We start from the raw sequence: 21,020 nt of genomic DNA on the forward strand, positions 1-21,020 counted from the left end.
AGGCAATCTATTAAACCTTAGCCACTGATGGAATTATCTTTGAATAGCAACATGCAGGGGTTTTTTTTCAGATGAAATTTCATTATAGGGAACCAACTGATTCTGATTAACAGCAGAGCTGCAGGTGGGCGGTGTCTCCTGAATGATTTCCGCTTGCATCAGATCAGATTTTTTATTACGTGAGTATCAGCAAGTTCAAGGTGGAGTGGGATTAGCAGCAGGCTGGTGATTCGGCTGATCGAATGTGTACTTACGCACGCTACCTCTCTCTCTTTCTCACACATACATACACACACACACACGCTTCATCAGCAGACAATAACCAGATGAAGCCCATAAATCCCGTGGCCAGCCAGGTCTGACACAGACAGGTCAGCACTTCTTGACACATCAGAGAGATGCTCGAGATAACACACATCCATCACCAGCAATAACGCAGACAAGCCTGTTGTCCTGCTTCTGTGATGCGTGTATGTACGAGAGAAATAAAACAGGCACTGCTCTTATCTGTTTCTATTCTCCAATCTGAACCTGCAATAACACCCTTCAGCATGCAATATAGAATTGGGCGTCCAACCAATTGGATGGAAACACAGATATGCATTGATTCTGGAATGAAAACCGTGCACGAGGAGCCAGAAGCACAGGGAGGGAAGTGAGGATATTGAATGTATTTATAGACGCCCGAGCATGCAACATCTATCACGAATAACAGAAGGGGCCACGAAAAGAAATGATTGTGAGAGGGGGACAGTCTGTTGATGAAGGTTTGTTGCTCTAAGTAGGTCAACAAAAAGATCGTACAGTGAGTCTCATCAGTACAGACACAAGCAAAGACCAAAATAGGAGTACCCTGTCTGACCTCTAGAGAGCGCATAATCCTGTCAGGGGTGAAAAAAAAACAAAAAAAAAACAAAAAAAAAAAACTGAGGCTTGATCTGGTGGCATTGGAGGGTTGTGTAAGACACACAGACCCAAAACGGTGTGACTGCATGGAAATCTAGTTGCGTAAGTGGTGTGCAGTAATTCCAGGTACAGGGAGGGACGTGAGCAACATGGTGTCGTGTAAACGCTTTGTTAGCGTTAGACGTGGAGAGGAGAGGATTACAGCACTTGTGCTGAGCCGCCTGCGTCAAAGGATCAGGCCGGGGGATAATTCAGGCCCGTTCTCGCAGTCTCTTTCACTCGTCGCTCTCGTTCTCTTGTTTAATGATAATCAACAATATATATCAGTCAGCACTTCTTTTTTTTTCTTTTTTTCCCAGGAACATGAACGCACACATGCATCTATTGCAGATTTTGTCCATGAAGACATAAAGAGCATTTCTGTGCTGAATAAGCAGCTGATAACGGCTTCATTTCACACCAGCAACAATGGAGATCAATCAAAATTTTGAATAAGCCCTGATACCTACTGGTCTGGTACCCAGCCATATGATTAAGGGTTTATTAAGCTTTATTAGCTGCACACAAAGCAACAGAGCACAGCGTAGCTCTCTTCATCTGAAGAGCAAGACTCTGAAGAGCATGACTCTTTGTAAGATCTGGAGTGAACAAGCTAATTAACCTGGTTTCTCCAGGATCAGTCCCTTGAGACTGAGACAGAGTGTGTGTATGTGTGTGTGTGTGTTTTGTCTGAGTGTGTGCGCACTCTTTTTGTGCACGTATGTATATGTGTGCGTGTGCTTTTCTGTATCCCCACACTCCCCACAGGGAGTTGAGGGTGAAATGGGCGAGACATGTTATTGCTTCACTTCTCACACTTCATTAACACATCGGTGTGGCACACATCTGACTACAGACACAACACAGAAGACGAAACAGAAGAAGAGGAGAGGTGGCAAAAAGGAGAGAGATAAGTGATCGATCCCTGCAAGCACGAAGCTGAATACCAAGAGGAATCATTCCAAATGCTTGTTATTTGGTATTCTCTTAGAAATTGAAGATGTAGAAGTGGGGGATGGTGGGAGAAGCGGGGGCACGCAGAATTATAATCCACCACCAAAACAAAAGCTGTCTCTCCCTCTGTATCTGTCTGTCTGTGCTGCTTTGGTGCAATCCCTTTCATCTTCCTTGTTTTCAAGGCTGGAATGAATCAAAGACGAGGATGCTGCTGTACAGACTGACATCCTGTATCTACAGTGACCTTATCACCAAAACATGAAGCATTTCGAGTGACGTCGCTTCCGCGACACACAGGACACAGAAATTAACTATCAAAACTTACAAATGTATCCCATTACAAAGTCCAGAAAGGTCAAACACTGCTCAGCCTGCAGGCTAGCAGTGCACCGGATGACTCACACACAGTACATCTATCACAGCAGCACCTCAAATCCACTGACCAGGAAGCTATTTTGCAGTTGAGAAATAGGATATTTTTGCAATCATCCTACAGTAGCAACACCAAGGGTATTCTTTAATAAATTCTCATTAAATTTTCATGGAGCTGCAGACTTAATAAGAAGCTAATCAGGGGATGAAAGCAGCTGCTGAATAAGGAGTGTGACTCGCCCCAACTTCACAGCTTGCCATTAAGCGCCCACCACCCCCACATGCACACACATAGACATTATCTTTCTTGTGCTATGTGCCGAGGCGGGGCTCTGCGTTTTGAGTGTTTCGTAGTGAATAATGAATGGGACCTGGGGGTATAGTGGGCTAAGTCTTTTTTTATGCCCGGGTCCTAAAGTGTGGCCCCAGGCCGTTTGCCTTGGCACAAGCAACCAGACTCGCCTCTGCTCTCATCAGCAGCAACAATAAAGGCGGTGAGCTCTCTGTTACAGGACCGAATCAGTATTCAGCGGGGCTAAAGGGGTCACATCACACACAAGCTTGTACTCGCATCAGACACACATATAAGCAGCAAAGGCGAGAGAGAGAGAGACAGAGGGGGCAGGGGAGAGAGGGAGGAAGGGATTACATGTCCTACCAATAGATCTTTAGGTCATTGTTCCGGTGGCTAAATTGTAAAAGACCAGAAATCAATACCAAAGCAGACATTAGGTTAGGTCCTGCCTCACAGCAAGGAAGCTATTTACATTTTTACACCCAGTGTGGTGTTCTGTTATGTGACTATTTCATCCATTATCAAACGCATTCAAGACGGAGATCATGAAAATTAACTGAGACCCATGTTGTAGGGGTGTAACAGTCCATTGACTCAACACAACTGCAGTGAGACACACACACACACACACACACAGCCCAGAACCATCCATCCTATCACCATTAGCCCAATGTGTCATCTGCAGGCGGCTGGTGAATGCAAATTAGACTGTACCGTCATTTTCTTTCATCTAGAAAACAATGATGTTTCTGGAAACTTTGCTTTAAGGTTGACTATAAATGACCAGCAAAGCTTTGCTCACATCAGTGTGTACACACAGAGTCAATGTAACCACCCACAGACCCACTGAGGCGTGGGATTGGTGCGAGGCAAAGGTCAGCGACAGTGACATCATTAAAATGTGACATCATTAAAGTGTCCTGCTGCTGTGGGCAAGCGCAGCCCGAGGGAAACTCTTACCAGCTCGCCGCCACCACTCATCAGGGACCCGTGTATGTATGTATGAGTGTGTCAGTGTCAGTGTGTGTGTGTGTGTGTGTGTGTGGTCTGAATGGACTGGGCCTGATGTAACATGTGCACTTTAGTGAATTTATGAGGAAGGGCGATGGACCCAGACACCGGCCCGTATGATCTTTGGCTACCGACTGACTTCATGCCATTTAGGAGATGTGGAGTGAGAGTGTGAATGGACACACACACACACACATTCATGATATATGAGGTGTGACAATCAGTCATAAATTATAGCTATAAAAAACAACAAAAGTAGACTCTCCCTGCTTTGAAAAGCCCAGATGGGTCGCAGACTAGACAGTCCTTTGCTTTAAGGAGACACATTTTACAACCTGTATAACTCTAATCCACTTTCTCTTGATCAAATGACTGAGACAGAGTGAAAGAGTGAGACAGAGAGACGGAGAGACAGGGAGAAGCTCCCCTCCTGTTTTTCATCACAGCATATACATCAAACAAAGATATCTATCACACCCACTCCCACCCCCCACTTCACTTCCTCTCGCTATGAACCAGTGACTGTGTGTTTAGCAGTGACAGGGAATCATCTGTAAGTGCCGGGAGCTGAGCAAATGATGATGCTCTCCTGTATTTAAATGAAGAAGGAGAAAAAAAACATTGAGGAAAGAAGTGAGAGAAGCTGTGAGAATGAGTCTGTCTTCTGAGCTCTGACTTTGTCTCTCCTCCAGCTTGCAGTGGCATCAGTAACCGGAGCTGATGGCAAAGGCAAGAAGCAATTGTGGCTCTGACCCACCCTGCAGCCACACATACCCTCCAACAACCTCTATTCTGCACTGTTTTACTACCCTGTGGATAAGTGGTGTGAAGGAGCTCTGTGATTGCTCAGTTAAGGAATGATCCATCATATTTTCAAATTAAAATCTTTCTATTTTGTCCGATTTTGTTTCTTTCTAAACCTCATGGTAAGTGGGTGGTAAAAATGTGTCTGGCGTGAAATGGATTTAAGGCTTCCCCAGCGCTGCAGAGACTATTAATACAAATGACCAGTCTGAAAATAAAGCATAGTGCACTGAATTTACGCTAAACAATAAAGACAAAAACCAAATGTCTGCACAGTTTAATAATAAATTATCTGTTAAGAATACCAGAATAAGCTAAGCTGCAATGCTTAGTTGATTAATCAAGTAGTCAAATGGTAGAAAATCTTTTTCACCAGCTATTTTGATGGCCAATTCATCATTTCAGTCCTTTTTCAAGCAAAAATGCCAAATATTTGCTGGTGTTCCAGCTTCTCAAGTGTGAAGATTTAATGCTTTTCTTTGTCGTATACAAAATGAAATCTTTAGGTTTTGGACTGTTGGTTGAGTAAAACAAGCAGTCTGAATACAATCACCTTTAGCTGGTTGGAAGGATAATTTACATTTTTCACATTTAATTGACAGAGCAGTTAACCAATTAATCCAGAAAATAATCACCAAATTAATCAGTAATGAAGGTAATCATTAGTTGCAGACGTTTACTTCTGTAAACAAAGGTTGATTGAAATCTTGTATTTATCTGTGGTTAAAAAAAATATATACACTGATGTTTAGAACTGCTACTTTCAGAAATACATTTCAGCAATATGAAAAGCCCTCAGTCGCCAATGCTTTATGATCTCAGCAGTCTTAATGTCCATAACTCATCTACATAATCAGTACGTGCTGACCAGGGGTGGTAATGAGATTAGTGATAACTTTTAAAAACACTGTAAATCAGTGTTTTATGTTGATGGGTGATCTAAGCAGCTTGTGGGAGACAGGTGGGGCTGATTGGTGGAACATAAGGGAACTATTAAGCATCAAACAGTTAACAGGCTGATAATCAAGAGGCTGATGTGTGGTCAATGAGGGGGAAACACGCTCGTGTGCAGGAGCAGCATTTATAGCTCTGTTTGTTGCAGAGCTATTGTTCAGTGCTTGGTTATGTAGATGTACAGTAAAAAGGTGCGTGTGTGAGAGAGAGAGAGAGAGGCAGTGAGGGAGAGAGAGAGAGAGAGAGAGAGAGAGAGAGAGAGAGAGAGAGATCCATATTTCAATGTGCTGCCTCCTCAAATTAGGCCACCTTCCCTGTCTGTCTCATTCTTTCAACAAGTGAACACAGAATGAGCAAAATACATTGTTTTCATCATTTATTGATGCTTTTTTAACTGCATCACCAGCTCACTATAGACTCCAGACGCTGAGGCAGCTGTAAAGAAGGCTTTATTCCCTTGCTGCCCATAGTCCATACAGATTAAAGCCCTGATTCCCCTTGGTCAGGATGGTTATCCTAGAATAGCAGGTATCATGGGAAGCCACCTCATCGTCAATTGCTACTGACACCACACACTAACCTACAATCTGAATGCTTATGTTAAATGACCAGAATATCCCTTCTTTAATATCCTTTCAGCAGCTTATAGAGTGGTTAAATTCGTTTAAAATAACCTTTATACGGGCCAAATAGCATCTATGCGAAGCCTAACACAGGGATATTTATTTACTGTGATATTTGCCTTATAAAGATGTTTCTGATTCCTTTAATGCTCCAATACAGTGAGTTATTTTTGCTGTGATATTAGCATCCCTGTAGCTACAGCCTCAGGTCATTTGCAGCTCCGGTAAAACAGCTTAGTATGAGTCTTTTTTTTTTTCCAACATCATCGGTTTAAATACCTTCGGTTGCATAGTTGTGGTCGCGAAGGAAGCTGTTGTTGATTTTCCGGGTGTCACTCTCCTCCTCCATTGATAAATCGGCTGGTTCGGGATCCTGAAAGCGGCAGACCTGCACCCATCCTGCCCGGTACCGTCAGCAGGCGGGCTTTGGGACCAGCGGGGGGCCTGTCATGGCTCCAGATCTCCGGTGTAATCAACACAATCACGATCAAATACCGGTGATGATGAGGATGATGATGACAATGATGATGGTGATGATGATGAGGTACGGGCAGGTCCTCTTCACACCTCAGGACGCATCCAACAGCCCACCGTCCGCGACGCAGGGACAGCTCCGGATCCAACAGTGGATTACACAGCCTAATTATTAAAGCGCATTACGTCCTCTTCTTCAGATTATTCATCGGAACGTATTTATCTCCTCCCCCTAAAAATATTAAAATATACACATTATCACCACGGTGCGCCGGTGCAGTTGGTGAAAAATGAAAGAAATGTTGCGTCTTCTTGGAGGTGGCTGAACCCGCAGCGGAGCTCTCTGTAAATCTCTTTTGGAGGATTTGAGTTTAGGCAGGCTAGATTTGCCCCCTCCCAGTGCCAGCGGGGCGGGTGGGATTATGCGTCAACAACTCGCTCCGATCACTTCAGTATTTCCATGTCAGACTCTCCGGAGTTGCACATTCGCCTTTCTATCTCCAGATGCTGCAAGGTCTCCTCTCTCTCTCTCTCCCTCGCTTTCTCTCTTGCTCTCTCATTCATTCACTCACTCCTCGGAGCGGACCCGGCGCCTGTGATCCCGGCAGCTCAGCTGACTCACTGTGCCGGATAGCGCAGAGCTGTGCTGTAGTTACCCACCGTGCTGCTGCTGCTGCCACTGCTGCGCTTCAGCAGAGGAGGGCCCCTCCCATGCTGCCTGGCGGCTGGCTCTTTAAAAAAAAAAAGAAAAACCAAAAGCAGCAAATGTGACGCTCAGTCGAACCACCACCAGAGAAAGAGTTCAAAATCTGTTCACTCGCAGCCTGATGACCACCAACCAGGTTCGTGTCTGTAAAGCCGACAGCTGCCTTATGGCCTGGTAGCAGGTTGCCTCTTAAGCCTGGTAGATCCTGCATCACCATGCCTCCACCCTGCTGCAGAGACTTCTATACATTGCCAGAGCAGACTGAGCAATAAGTCTACTTTCTCTGCTTCCCTCTGCATTCACAGGCTGTTTCCTAACAGCAGCTATTCATGCCAGAAGACAAGAGAAGCTTTATAAGATGTGTTGTAAGAAGCGCATGACATGGCACATTTCTGTCCAAACACTTGCAGAATGTGAGCATGAAGCTCAGGCTCAGAGATATCAGCAGGGCACAAAGGAGAGAGACAGGACAGAGGGAAGGATGAGCTGAGTTATGGAGAGGATTGGAGAGGAGAGAGCAACAGAGAGGGCCAGAAAGAAGGAAGAAGAAAAAGAAAAAAAAAAACCCAGACGCTGATTAATTAGATTAGTAGGGCCACCGTCTGCGCCTCTTTCTGGAAAGATCTCATTTCCATGCTGAGTTTAATAACACCACACACAACGAGCCTTCTTCTGGTCAAACCATAATCTTTGATGTGTGTGTGTGTGTGTGTGTGTGTGTGTGTGTGTGTGTGTGTGTGTGTGTGTGTGTGTGTGCTGCATCAGTGCGGCTGCATGTGCTGGCAGAGCATCCCCACCCTTATCTACTCACTTTACCCTAAATCTCTCCAGTTCCACAAAAGGGCTAGGTATCTCCCCTGCACGAGCCTCAACACACACCACCAGCAGCAGCAGCAGCAATAAAAAGATTGTGGAGCCCCCTCTCCTAAATACATTAGCTCTCTAATCCACGGGACCATTTGCACATCCAATCCTGTGCTCCTGTACTAATGGGGATCTGGCTGTGAGAGAGGCACACTGCTCATAGAAAAAAAAAATGCAGGGCCTTCCTACACACGCTATTTTACACCCCATCACCCTCCAACCTCCATCTCCATCGGAATACATTAGGGGGCATTATACATGCAGGGGGATAATGAAGGCTGCTGGAGCGTCAGCAAAGGCCCGTGATTCACATGCTTCTATATTTACAGTCCTCTGCTCCCCTAATGAAATCTGCAGACAAACTCTGCCATCCTTGACCCTCTCAGATCTGACTGAGTGGTCAGCCGTGCTTCCCATCTCTATCAATATTTAAACAGGGTCTAGGATAAAAGAAACACGCAGTTCACACTCCCACAAAGACGTCGGCTAAGTTACAGCTGAGCAGCAAGACTGAATGAAATCGAAATGGAATCGGTGAAACAATGGATTTAGAAGAACAAAGCCGCATGGACGAGAGGTTCGGCTTTGTCAGATTTTGTTGGGAGGTGAGGAGGGGAGAATTATGAGGCAGCGAGACAGGCAGATGAAGGGCACGAGTGGCAGTTAAAGGCACAGACATATTTGACTGTATAATGAAGGTATAAGTGGAGGATGCCTCTCTGAGCCAGAGCCTGGGATCAATGCTGCCTCCCTAATAACATTCACCCTCTCCCTCCCTACCTCTGTCCCCTGCATGTCCACCCTTATCCCCCTTTTCATTTTCACTCTCCCAGTTTCACCCCGTCAGTCTTCCAAATGTGCCCACACAGGCTGCTGGGCCATGTAGAAAGTATATTACAGCAACAGCACTGATTGAAAACCAGTTTGGGTCTTAAAGTCACATGACCTAACAGGTGACCCCGGGACACACACATATTCTCAGAGCCTTTACTCAAAAAGCCTCAAGTTTCTGCACCCCACACGGCTCATTTAATGCACCCCTCCTCCAGACCTCCACCTACTTGTTCTTCTCTGCTACTTCACTTCTCTTGTTCATTACACTCCATCTCCCACTCCACTGGGTAAGAGACCAGTGACAGCGCGTCTACAGCCCAGCTGCTGCGTGTCAGACTTGCAGTAAATGCTCAGGGGGGCCACCAGAATTGGAGAGCGTGTCCTCAATTCTCCTCGATCGTATGGACAAAGTGGGTTAAATTAGGCTCTAGCAGCACCAAACATAGGGACACAATCACATGGCAATGATATTTTAGTCATGCCCAATTGCTTTCCTTGATGTGTGGTAATTGCTTGACCTGGGGATGCTGGTGTAGGGCCACGGGCGGCAAAGACGCTGTCTGCATACCAAGCAACATACACAAGCACATGCTTGCACACATAGTATAGATATTTGACTTCACAAAAGCTGCACAGCACAGTTGTACTCCATCTTCACTGCTGTACTCTCATATCTCAGGACTGCAGTCAATATTATATATTGACCACTGGATAATGTCAGTTTTAAATCGGCTAAGATATTGATTATTTTCATCCAGTTAATCCAACAAAATGTGAGGTTTTGGCAGATCAATCCAAAACCTGTTTAAGACCTATATTGTTAATCGTATTTTAGAAAATGACATCTTTAATGCCCTGAAAACAAATTCAATGAAATGTCAGATCATCAAAGTCATTAGGATTCATGACAATCCATTGTATAGTTGTTGAGATATTTCAGTCTGAACTGAAGTGGTGGATCAATGCCCATGTTGTTATAGCATGGCTTTATATTATCAAAAAGTATTCCTGCTAATCGATTTACAATATTGTCTGCAATGGTCTTCATTTTCAACAGAGACGAAAATGAATATCTACCACAATCCAAATACTGTGGCGAACTAACTAATGGGAGACAAATTTCAGGGTACAGTCTATACCCAACTGCCCCCTGATGCCCAACTCTATATGTCAAACACACAATAAGCCTGATAAAACTGTGAAAATCCCATAATTTATCATGTAAATAGTACAAAACATGTCCTAGGATGCTTTTTACAAAAAATATATTTTGAGACTATTTGGGTCCAGAGTGAGAAGACATGAAAAAAATATATAAACACAATTTCAAAAAGTCACGTTCTTCATCTTTGCCGGTCAAGGATGAATCCAGTGAGTGAAAGATATACAGTAAAGCCTATTTAGCAGCTGAGCTGATTTATTATGACATCCCTTTGTGAGACAAGCTGTATCAGAGTCCACCAGCTGAGCTACAAAGTCGTCATGGTTCTAATTTTCACTGGCTCTTCACCGGTTTTAGATTTTCTTCGTGTTATCAAACAAATCAGGATGATCATCATCCAATAGTATGAGATTCTCCCTCCAAACATTCATTGCCTTCCATTAGCCATGCAACCTACCCTGGCATTAAGATCAGCTAAACACATGGGGGTAATAGGATTGCCCTGGCAGTCCATCTGTCAGGGGACTGAGCAGTAGCAAACCCTGGGGAGGCAGCACCCTGGCCTGGATACACCTGCTTAGTCTGCCCTTTCTTTGCACTCTTCTCTGGAGATTTTTTTTTTTTTTTCCAGTATGAAAACATAACCTCTGTGAAAGTAAAACACAGCCATTCAAGTGTGTAAATGCCATTAGGAGTAAGTAAAATGCTCTGCTGGGAGTGTATAACCTTCTGGCTTTAAAAATTATAAAATACAGCTACTGTTCTCTTAATAGAGTACAGATGGAGATACATGGCAGTATAGCTGGTGAGTGAGCGGAGCGCAAGCCAGGGTGGGGGAGGGATATGAAAGTGGAGAAAGGAGGGTCTTGGGAGAGGGAAGCAGAGAAAGATAAAAAGATGGATGTATAGTTTTGGTAGAGGGCATTAAATCAAGCCTAGAGGCTGTCCCTAAATCAGCAGGCTTTACTCTTGGTGTCATTCCAATTACATCAGAATGAGACTAATGCTCCATTGCACAGAGACTTCAGACCAGCAGGATTGGATTTTCTGTTTCCCCCTGATTCTCCTTTCCCTTCCCCCAACCCCCCCCCCCCCCCCCCATCCAACCCTCCCACCCCACTTCCCTTGATAATAAATTAATTGAAAAGAATGCATGTACAATGATTAGCACAGGACGGAGCATTCTGGATGAAAATTAATCAAGTGAAATGATTTTTGTTTTTGCAGCAACACATCTATTTCATGGGCTCCAGCACACCTCAAGGGTATACAGATACACACATGACCCATATGGATGTCTACATACCCTAACACAAAACACACTTACACATGTGCAACTGTTTCTGTTGCCACATTTTAATCAGCAATGCCACAGAAATAGTAGCCTACAGGTAAAGAGGCATGCTCACATTGTGGATTTACATTTGATTTGTGAATACACAGACTTGTCTCGCTCAGAGGAAATGATGCCACTTAACAGAAAATCATTCCATTGTACCTCTCTGGTTGCTAGGAAACTGCAATTGAACTGGCATTGCAATGCAACACAACAGCTGTCTACACAATTGGACAATTAAGATCTTAAAATGTCATTACTTTGGTCATATTCATCTTAATAAAGGTTCAAGCGCGTCCCAACACGTTTTCTACCAGTTGGGTTAATGGGCCGAACATGAGGAGTTCATGTTTGGGAGTGAAGCCGGGTTTCATTAGTGAAACGATCGGTGATGCATTAAGAGAAAGGATACAGGAATACAACAAAACACGGCACCATTTGTGTTGCTCGGAAAGCTTGGATGGACAGCATGTGTGTTGTTAAGTATGCTATATTTATCCTACAGCACTTTCCTCTCTGTGGACAGATGAAAGACCGGCATGTGGAAAGTAGGTTAAGCAGGTTAGTGAGTGACTACAAAGCCACCTCCCCATACATGACCAGGAATCCATGCACAGCTTATGTTCAGGACTGTGGACAGCTCTTCACAGAGCAGACGCTGAGGCAAACAGAAAAATGACTCAAATATGTTAAAGGGAAAATCCACCCTAAAAAGGGAATCTATATGTGTATATGTGTTTAGAATATTGCACAGCTTGGTCTAAAAGCCAATTCTGGTGCAGCATCATATGAGTATGAACCAGGTGAATAAAAAATGAAACAGCTTTGTGGACACTGTATAAGTACACAGGATTTTTTTTACCGGATAGGATTTTTATACACACACACACACACGCACGCATGCACACGCACACACACACACACACCGAGGTTTCTCTAAATGTGATATTCTTGATAAATCAACTAATCATTTGGGCTTTTAAATGTCAGAAAACTTTAAAAAAAATTTTTTAAAGCTTTCTACAGCCCACCCACATCAATGTCTTCACACGTCTTATTTTGACATGTGAAGATATTGGACAAAAATGATCCATTTACTGTCACAGAAGAAAAAAAATCCTCTCAACTGAGCTTCCTAAAAAAAAAGAAAAAAAGTTTGATTAACCTACAAACCGTTTCAGCCATAATCAACACATTAATGAAAATAATCATTTGTTTTCCTAGTGTTCATATTCACTGAAGAAAAAGGTGACAATCCTACAGTTTATGGCTCTTTAATCAATATGAAACTCAAACATTACACAGCTGACAGACAGTAAAGTCACCCTGTCTTGTAGTAGGTAACCATTGTATCAGGCAGCCAGTGTCTATTCAGCGAGCGTTGATGTTGCTAATAAGAACAGCAGCAGTGTGGAAAAAGCCTGACCCCAAATCTGAAGACATTCCCTCCCTTTTTCTCGGTACAGCTTGCCAGAGAGGGTTCCCTGCAGCCATTCAGTCATGTTTCAACCAGCCCCATGTGACAACAGAACATGTTCTCCCTGCACCTCGGCTCAAGACCCCCACAACACACACACTTAAATACACAAAAAAGCTCTCACGGCTTTATTACAATAGTCCTCACACGCACTCCGTCAACAACAAAGACAAACACATGCAAGCGTGTCACACTTAGAGGCTGTAATCTCCAGGAAAATCCCATTTGGCAGAGCAGCTGCCAGCATGGATCACAGATAGACTGTAGTCGTGGTGCCCACAGGGTGGCAAGCTGTCCATCCACACTTTTCTATCAACTAGATACACACAAACACCGACACACACACATTTGAAGACGAGCTTGAGGTGGGATCAGCCCCTACCACTGTGACAATAAATTTGTGCCACTTGTTTTAATAGAAACATGTCGATGGGCTCACCCAGCCGGTTTCTCATTTGAACAGGGCTTCATTTTTATTGCTCGATTTATTGATCTTGCACGATGGATCTCAGTTGCAAAATAGCCTCAGGGACTCGCCATTTCTGACATAGCAGAGTGTGAGGAGACTGGCTGGCAAAAGTGGTGTGTCCATCTGTCTATTTATCATGCTGGCTGTCTGTCAAAAGCACTTTCTTCTGTTGATGTAAAATGATATTCAGGTAATATGAGAGAAAATAATATGCATTATAAAGACTTAATATTTAATGGGATCTAATGTTTGTTTTTATTCTGTTTACATTATGAAGCATCTATGTGTCTGTTTATCTATCTAGCCATCCAGCTGCCTAACCTTTACAAAGTATTCACTGATTCATACAGAGCTTGAGTAACATAAGCCAAAAAAAAAAAAAAAAAAAAAACCTCAGCATGTAAAAGAGCTAATCTTAGAGCACCACCATCTGGTAAAAGGAAATATTACATGCAAAGGTAAAAGTAACGCTCCACAGAATAATTCAATCAAGTTAAAGCCAGAGAAATAGATCTACACTGAATAATGACAAAACATGAACATGATATATGGAAATATTTTGCCAAGAATCTCTTGTTTGTGCTTATGAAAGAATTGGGACAAATATAAATGAACTGAGGCAGATCTTTAACATTCACATGACCATAAGTGCACTGAAAGTGTTTCTGTCTGCTGTAACAGCTCCTCCTGCCCATACTGGATGTGAAGAGATCCCATTTCCCTTCTTGAGATTTCAGTGGAAGTGATAAAATCCACAGTCCCTATTCTGTGTAGAAATGCATTGTGAAGTTAATAAGAGGCTTAAGCAGTCTGAGTTAGCCAAGTGAAGTAGCTATCTTGAAAAGTTAGTCCTTATAGTACAAAATTCCCAATTAGTGTTAATATCCATCTACAGTGGCTCAGCAAGCAAACACTGTCTGCTGAAGGACAGAAAGGAAATTTCATAATAAAAGTCTGAAATATTTGGAAGATACCACTGGATTTGTCTAACACAGACTGCAGAAGCCTCATACTGAACTTTGACCCCATTCACTTCTTTTGAAATCACTGCAGAAAGGAATCTCATTCTGGTTAGTATGGACAGGGGGAAATATAACAACAACCCTTGGGAACATTTATTGAGTTTCTTTCCCAAATCTATGTTCCCACTTATTTCCTGTGTGTGCATGTGTGTGTACAAGGCTCGTTTCACATTTCAGTCAATGCAGGAAGTGTCTTTCCAAGATTCCAAGTCAATCTTCAGCCATTATTTTCTACATGAAGGATTTACAAGAGGATGATGCAAAGGATTTTATACATGTATGTAGGAAAAAGCCCAGTGTTGTGAAATGTGTCAGAAGTGAGCACCGTAGACGTGCTCTCCCTGCATGTGATGTGACAACATCAATATGGGATCCATATTTTGTCCACCCCTGGCTTCAGACACCAAGCAGAACTAATTACTCTGGCAACACAGAGGCCTCAACCTGCCAGCTGATGGCCTGCAGGAGAGCTCTGAGATGAACAATCTGTAAGAGGTGGAGACATGGGAGCAGCCCTGTGATTTGAGTATTCAGCACAGATGCATGAGGTCACACAAGCAAACACACATACATTTCTGAGGGGGAGCGGTGCTAAGAGGACGTCCATCTCCTCAGACACTCGAGCCAGTGAAGTAACCAGATGAGCGAGGAGCGAGACGGGGGAGTCGAGCAGGGAGTTGTGCTTTACAGACACGCTTCAGTAATCATACAGTGAGCAAGGAGACAGAGGGATGTTTCTTCATGAAACAGCCATTTCCCCCGTGCCAAGCCTGTCCCTGGTGCAAATCCAGCTCCTGGAATCAGACCATGCTGCCTCACACTAAGAGCTTTTTCATCAGACAATCACAAATTAAACACTTTTTTTTCTATCTGTTGCTTATTCATTCATTATTTTCCCTATCTGTATAAAAAAAGTAACAATCAGGCAGTCTGAACTGTGCTGTGACACACACACACAAACAGACACACACACAAGTGAATGTGACAATGAATGGTTTAAGTTTGGGGTAAACAGTAAACAGCCCCTGTGCCAGGACAGCTTGGCCTAGCTGCACACCGTCAATACTAATGACATCAGGACACAAAGTATCACTATGGAAACCTGGAGGCCATTTCCCACACCCCTCTGTACTACCGGAAGGCTGGAGAAAAGGCCTGACAAAGGTGGAGAAATGGAGAGTAAAGGTAAGAAAAACTGAAAGGAGAAAGCCAAAGGAAGGAGGAAGCAAATGCAAGTCAGAAAGACGAAGAGGGGGAAAAAGAGGGGTGAGCCAAATCATCAGAGAGGGAAAGAGAAACAGAGTAAGTGGGTAGGTTGCGGGGTTCAACACTGGTTGAAGTTGAAGCTGGTTAGGAGCCAGAGCTGAGTGCTTGGTATGAAAACAGGCAGAGCAGTGTGCCGCAGCCAAGCCTGAGATTCAGCTCTGCTGGAAAAGAGCTCCTTTTCTCCCCCAAATCTGCACTCTCATCTTCTCCCCTCCCCCTGTATCCATCACCCCATCCATCACTCTCTGCATTCTACCGCCTGACCGCCTCTCTTAGACTCAGCAACACTTGCAAACAGGCCAGATGGGCTCAATGAAATATACCCCACTGTCCGCAGCCGTCTAAATCACTACAATGTTTCTGCTCTCCTGAGCGGCTTTATTTCCAAGTATACCAAGTTTACCAGTATACCAGTATTCCAAGTTTCCAAGTATACAAAACTGGTTTAGCACAATGTCACTTTGAGAAGGCCTGCTATGAGGCAATGTATAGGTCATTACAAACTAAAGAAAAACATTTCTCAGGATGGATGGGTCGGCTCACGTTGGCCCTAAAAAACATTTCCTGTAGGTCATTTCCAAGTGTTAAGTTAGCTGCTGTTTGGAAACTTAATTTTGGCTCAGTATTGTACTCTGTCACACACCAGGCCTCCCAACACATTTTATGCTAGGTGGGTCACAGAGCCATTTGGTCAGATCAATGTGAGCTAATCATTGAGAGTCACGGCTGAGAACAAACAGAGCAAAGCTCATTTATAACAGAATGGGAACAAACTTTCTCCGCCTACCAACATATTTTAGAGTTAAAGTCAGACCAGGGATGCTAGATAGGACTGTAAGGTCATTTACTTAAAGGTTAATGTCTTCAGGTTGTATGATCAATAACATTGTTTATTGCCCAGGGTGACCATATTTTGTCATCCTTTAATATTCAATCATAATTTAGTAAATTGCTTTGATATTTATTACATTTTAAAATAAATGTTAATAGATAATGGCTATTGAATACTCAGTCTGGACAATCTTTCAGATAAACAGTTTGTCTCTTTGTAAAGGTTGAATTAAATGACCTGCAGCTGTTTAACAAAACATGCCTTGATTTTCACACATTGTGACTCAAAGGTTTTATTAGACTCATTAGATATCATTTGTGTTGGAAGAATCTGAACTCATTCTTTTTTTTTTTTTTTTTTTCATGTTGGAGTCCTTTGTCCTCTGACTGAAATCAGTCCGGGATCCTTTGTCTCTCGAGCCTGTCGAGCAAATGAGATAACAAGTGCTGATCCCACCGAGTCTCACTCAGTCACGTCTGCATAATCCCGCCGGAGGAGAAGTGAATCCAGAATATGGTAATGGTGTCAGTGGTGGGATTTAAAATCTGGTTAGGTTCCCGTGAGACAAAGCTGGTCAACAGGACTCTTTGCCAAAACTATTTAATTAACAAACGAGAGAAATTATAATTCAGGTTAAAGTATTTACAGCTAAAATCACTCAAACTATACTACACGGCGGACATGAATGCCTGTACCATTTCATGTAAATCTATCCTTTAGTTATTGAGATACAGTATGTCAGTCTGAACCAAAACGAAAGAGCATTGATATCTCAAGAGCCCATTGCTAGGATGGCTGAGCAAAAATTAATGAAAAAAAACTAAAAAGGCTAAAATGACCTACAAACAGACAATTAAGAGAGGACTCATTTGCCAAAGAATTTTCTGTGTTCTTAAATTTAGCCACAGATATCAGATTTCTCAATCTAATCTTAATCTCTTTTTTCAGACAACTGCAAGGGGCGTGAGCAGAAAACACAAAGACTTTCTTTCCCTTCTCTCTCACTAAAGAACTGTGTCAAGACATGTAGGCTTGTTTGATTAATTTGCATAAGTCTGGAATATGTACAGTACCATGGATTTTGCAAGTTTAGTGGTTTAGCAGCTGACTGCAATTGTACTTCCAGATACAGCTTTATGTGACTGTATCTGGCTGTAGGGCAGAGTGGAAGATACAAAAATGCTGTTGTGGTGTTTGTCAGTGCACAAGAAAAGTACAAGAAAATAGCAGATATAGACAAGTTAGCAGTAATTTTCTGGTCAATTATACTTGAGTTCCAGAGGTGACGGGCAGACACAGACACCTGAACAAAAGAAAGTCACTTTATAATTTGTGTAATACGTGGTGGTACACATATATGACTGCTGATATGAAACTGTATTGCTTTTTAGGCACGCCCTTCCTGAATCTATCAAGTAGTTTATAGAGTATTATACTGGATTAAATGAGCCTAGTTGATGACTAATAAGGTTCACACAGGGGAACTCCACCAGCTTCCTTTCCTGCATAATAAGAACAGCTATAAATATGGTGTGTCTTGCTGTGTGGAGCAGTGTTAAGTGCTCTGCATATAGATGCTGTTTTATCAGAAATTGTGAATATCAGAAGTCTAAAGCTGGAGATGCACAAAAATGTAAAAACACTGAGACAGGAGGAGAGAGAAGTGGTCTGCTGATTTATGACTCATCATGTGGCATCATGTACCATCTATCCATTCAGAGAGTTAGGGTGGCAGAGCGAGTGAAAAGGAGACAGAAAGGAGAGACAGGCTGGTACTTCATGTACTGCTGCTATCTGCTGTCTCATACAGTAGCATTAGGCTGCATTATTTATCCAGTACCATGTCTCGTGTGTAGAACAATAAAAGCCTTCACTACAGTGTGGCACAAGGAGCGATCATGTATCTCTGTCTATCTCTGTCTGTTTCTCTCACACACACTTACACAAATATATACACACGCTACTATACTCTGTCCATGGTGCTGAGAGACAGAAAACACTAACAAACGCCTTTTAAACATCTTTCTATCTATAGTCATCTCTGCTCCAGACCATGTTTTGGTTTTGATTCCAGCTCCATATCGACCGTATTACTCAGGTTCTTCTGTACAAACAGGACTGTGATGACTCTGCAACAGTGGATGGCTATTTTCAGAGAGATATTGAAAAACTATGCCGGGAAACTATAAAAGGGCACCTAAAGTGAGATCTAATTGGATCACAGCCATTGTTTCTGTATGGTATGGTTGGGTTTCTCTGGGCAGCTGAGATAAACCCCCAGAGGTGACTCAGCTGGGAAACTGTTTTGTCCACCTTCTTAAGAGCAGATGACATTGTTATTGTTATTGTTGCTTGGGTGTAATTATTACAATGCGTGCATGTGTCTATGTGTTGCCCTTTGACTATCCTACAAAGATGTGTGTGAAACCAGCAGAGGAAATACAATTCTGATCCCCTTGTTTGTTCTTCCTGGAGAACTTGGGTTAGAACAGTGTGAGTCTTTGCTCATCTGTCTCAGGGCTCGTGTGAAACCCGCTCTGGCAGTGCCCACTCCCTCATCGCCAGGGAGCACCGATGTTAGCCAGATCAGGGGAGCTCTGAGAAATCAGAGAGGGAAACAACAGCTGGGTCTCTGTGCTCTCTTGCCTTTCTATCTTTAATTCTATTTTCTTATTAACTTTTATCTAGCTTGAGAAAGTCAATAGGAAGTGCCTGCTCTTGGTCAGGAACATCCTGTATCACCTTCATAACATTTACACATCTTACATCTGAGACCTGCCCAGTATAACCATAGTTCTCACTTACGAAGTGTTACTCATTCATTTTCACACCCAAAAAGTGTCATGGGACTCCTGCGACCTGTGGCTTATTTACACATCTAGCAGACACAGCGTAACACTAACATTCATTTGGAGTTGTGTGTCTGGCTACCCGGCAGATCTCGTCCAATAATCCCTCTAGTTTTTGCTCTTTTTTTCCCCTCCTAACAGCAATGTATGGCTCTTAAAGTGCTACGTGCCTCACCACATTCACTGTGTAGTCTCTAACTTTGTTTGTCATTTGTTGCTGGGCAGGTGGCTTCGTTTTGTTAAGGTTTTTCAGTCAAAGCAGCTGCCTGCTGTGCCTGAAAACAATTGATGAACGAGATGTAACTCAAACAGAAAGTTGCGAGCCGGAAAATTCTTCACAATGAGATGAAAGAAAATTTAAGCTCCGCAGAGCTGAGCCCGGTGATTGTTCTCCGAGGGTTCATCACTACAAGCAGCCCCTTTTACATGCACAGTCATTTGATCCATTGTTAATGTAAAAATATTGATTATATCCATTACACAGTCTTTACACATCCTCCTTAACTTCCCCAAACAACTATGTTACACTGGGCACTTTTGTATATATGTTCTTCCAGCACACATGATAATTTAAATACAGTTGCAATACACACACTTTCAGCATATCTGCCTAAGGCCAAAAAATCTATTCATGATTTGTTTTTTCTTTCTGATGCATTATTCAAAATGTGTACAGCTGCTGTAGCGCTTTGTTTTTATTATTGTGCTATTTGTTCCTCTTATCAACTTTATATCCTCTTCTCCACAGCTGCGCGACCTCATTAAAGTTTCATCCAAGCTGGTCTATTATTCCAGTCTAACTTCACACGACTTAAAAACGCTGTGATGCAAACAAGAAAAGCTTTTTATCCATCACCTGGGTATGCTGAACACTTGTTAAACCTTAGCCTGAGTTAGTCAAATTTTAATTGTATTGTGATGCAAAAAAATAGATAGAGATCAAAACAGAAACTATGTTTAATTGCACCAGGAGAGCATTCAAACAACACTGTCTCTTAACAAATAAGCTGATCCACCACATCTAAGAATATACTGTATCACAACTGAAACAATGTGTCTCAGTTATTGTTCATTTCATTACTACACTTGCCCCCCAAACACTGATTTAACATTATTTTTAAAAGCAAAAAAAAAAATACAAAATACAAAATATAGGGACTTTGCCATATGTGAGGGCCTAATGAAGTAATTTTTATTGCAGCGCTGTGAATTTGTTTTCAGTAACCTGTCTCACTCAACCCATCAGGACCTTTTATAAATCCGCAGAGACAGATGGGTGGTGTGGGAGCCTGAGAGAAAGAGGAAGCCCATCCTGATGTTCTATATATATACCCTCAGTCCCAATAGTAGCTGTGTTTCTGTGCTGCAGTTTGCCAGCCAGAGCAAAGGCCCAGCAGTCCAGCTCGATAAGGAGCCTCTTTGTCTGACTGTATAGCTCCCAACAGGGGTTTAGTCGATGCTGTATAACACAGGGAGTTCAAAACACAGAGGCTCACTGTTAAGTTACAGGCCAGAGGTGATGAACATTTACACTGGTTCTACATATTGTGAATCTGTGGTAAATAAAAAGGAGAAGGAGAGTTGTGTCACTGTGTTTGCTGTAATGATATACTACCTCCTGTGAGGCTGTGAGAGTGAAGGGAGTCTCAGTGATACAGTAATTGCTCTCTTCTTTCTTTATTTTGATGTAGACTCACTGTGGAGACCTAGCAGGAAGTGTTTGTGGTAAAGTGAGACTGCGGATGAGTGCTGTGTGAGAAAGAGACTG

General features: G+C 42.8%; 1 protein-coding gene across 2 annotated transcripts in view; it reads right to left on the reverse strand.

The window, feature by feature from the left end:
• Nucleotides 1-21,020, reverse strand: part of ppp2r2ba (protein phosphatase 2, regulatory subunit B, beta a) — a 39,723-nt gene that overhangs the window by 13,072 nt on the left and 5,631 nt on the right. Inside the window, exon 1 of one of the 2 annotated variants that reach the window (XM_041048436.1) lies at nt 6,241-6,473. The exons of the other annotated variant lie outside the window; for it this stretch is intronic. Coding sequence (XP_040904370.1) covers nt 6,241-6,310 — 70 coding nt within the window. The 5' untranslated portion in view covers nt 6,311-6,473. Of the gene's footprint in view, nt 1-6,240; nt 6,474-21,020 lie in introns of those variants that run through there. 2 annotated transcript variants of the gene reach the window in all.

This window comes from Toxotes jaculatrix, chromosome 10, assembly GCF_017976425.1.
Source record: "Toxotes jaculatrix isolate fToxJac2 chromosome 10, fToxJac2.pri, whole genome shotgun sequence".
NCBI classification, from domain to species: Eukaryota; Metazoa; Chordata; class Actinopteri; family Toxotidae; genus Toxotes; species Toxotes jaculatrix.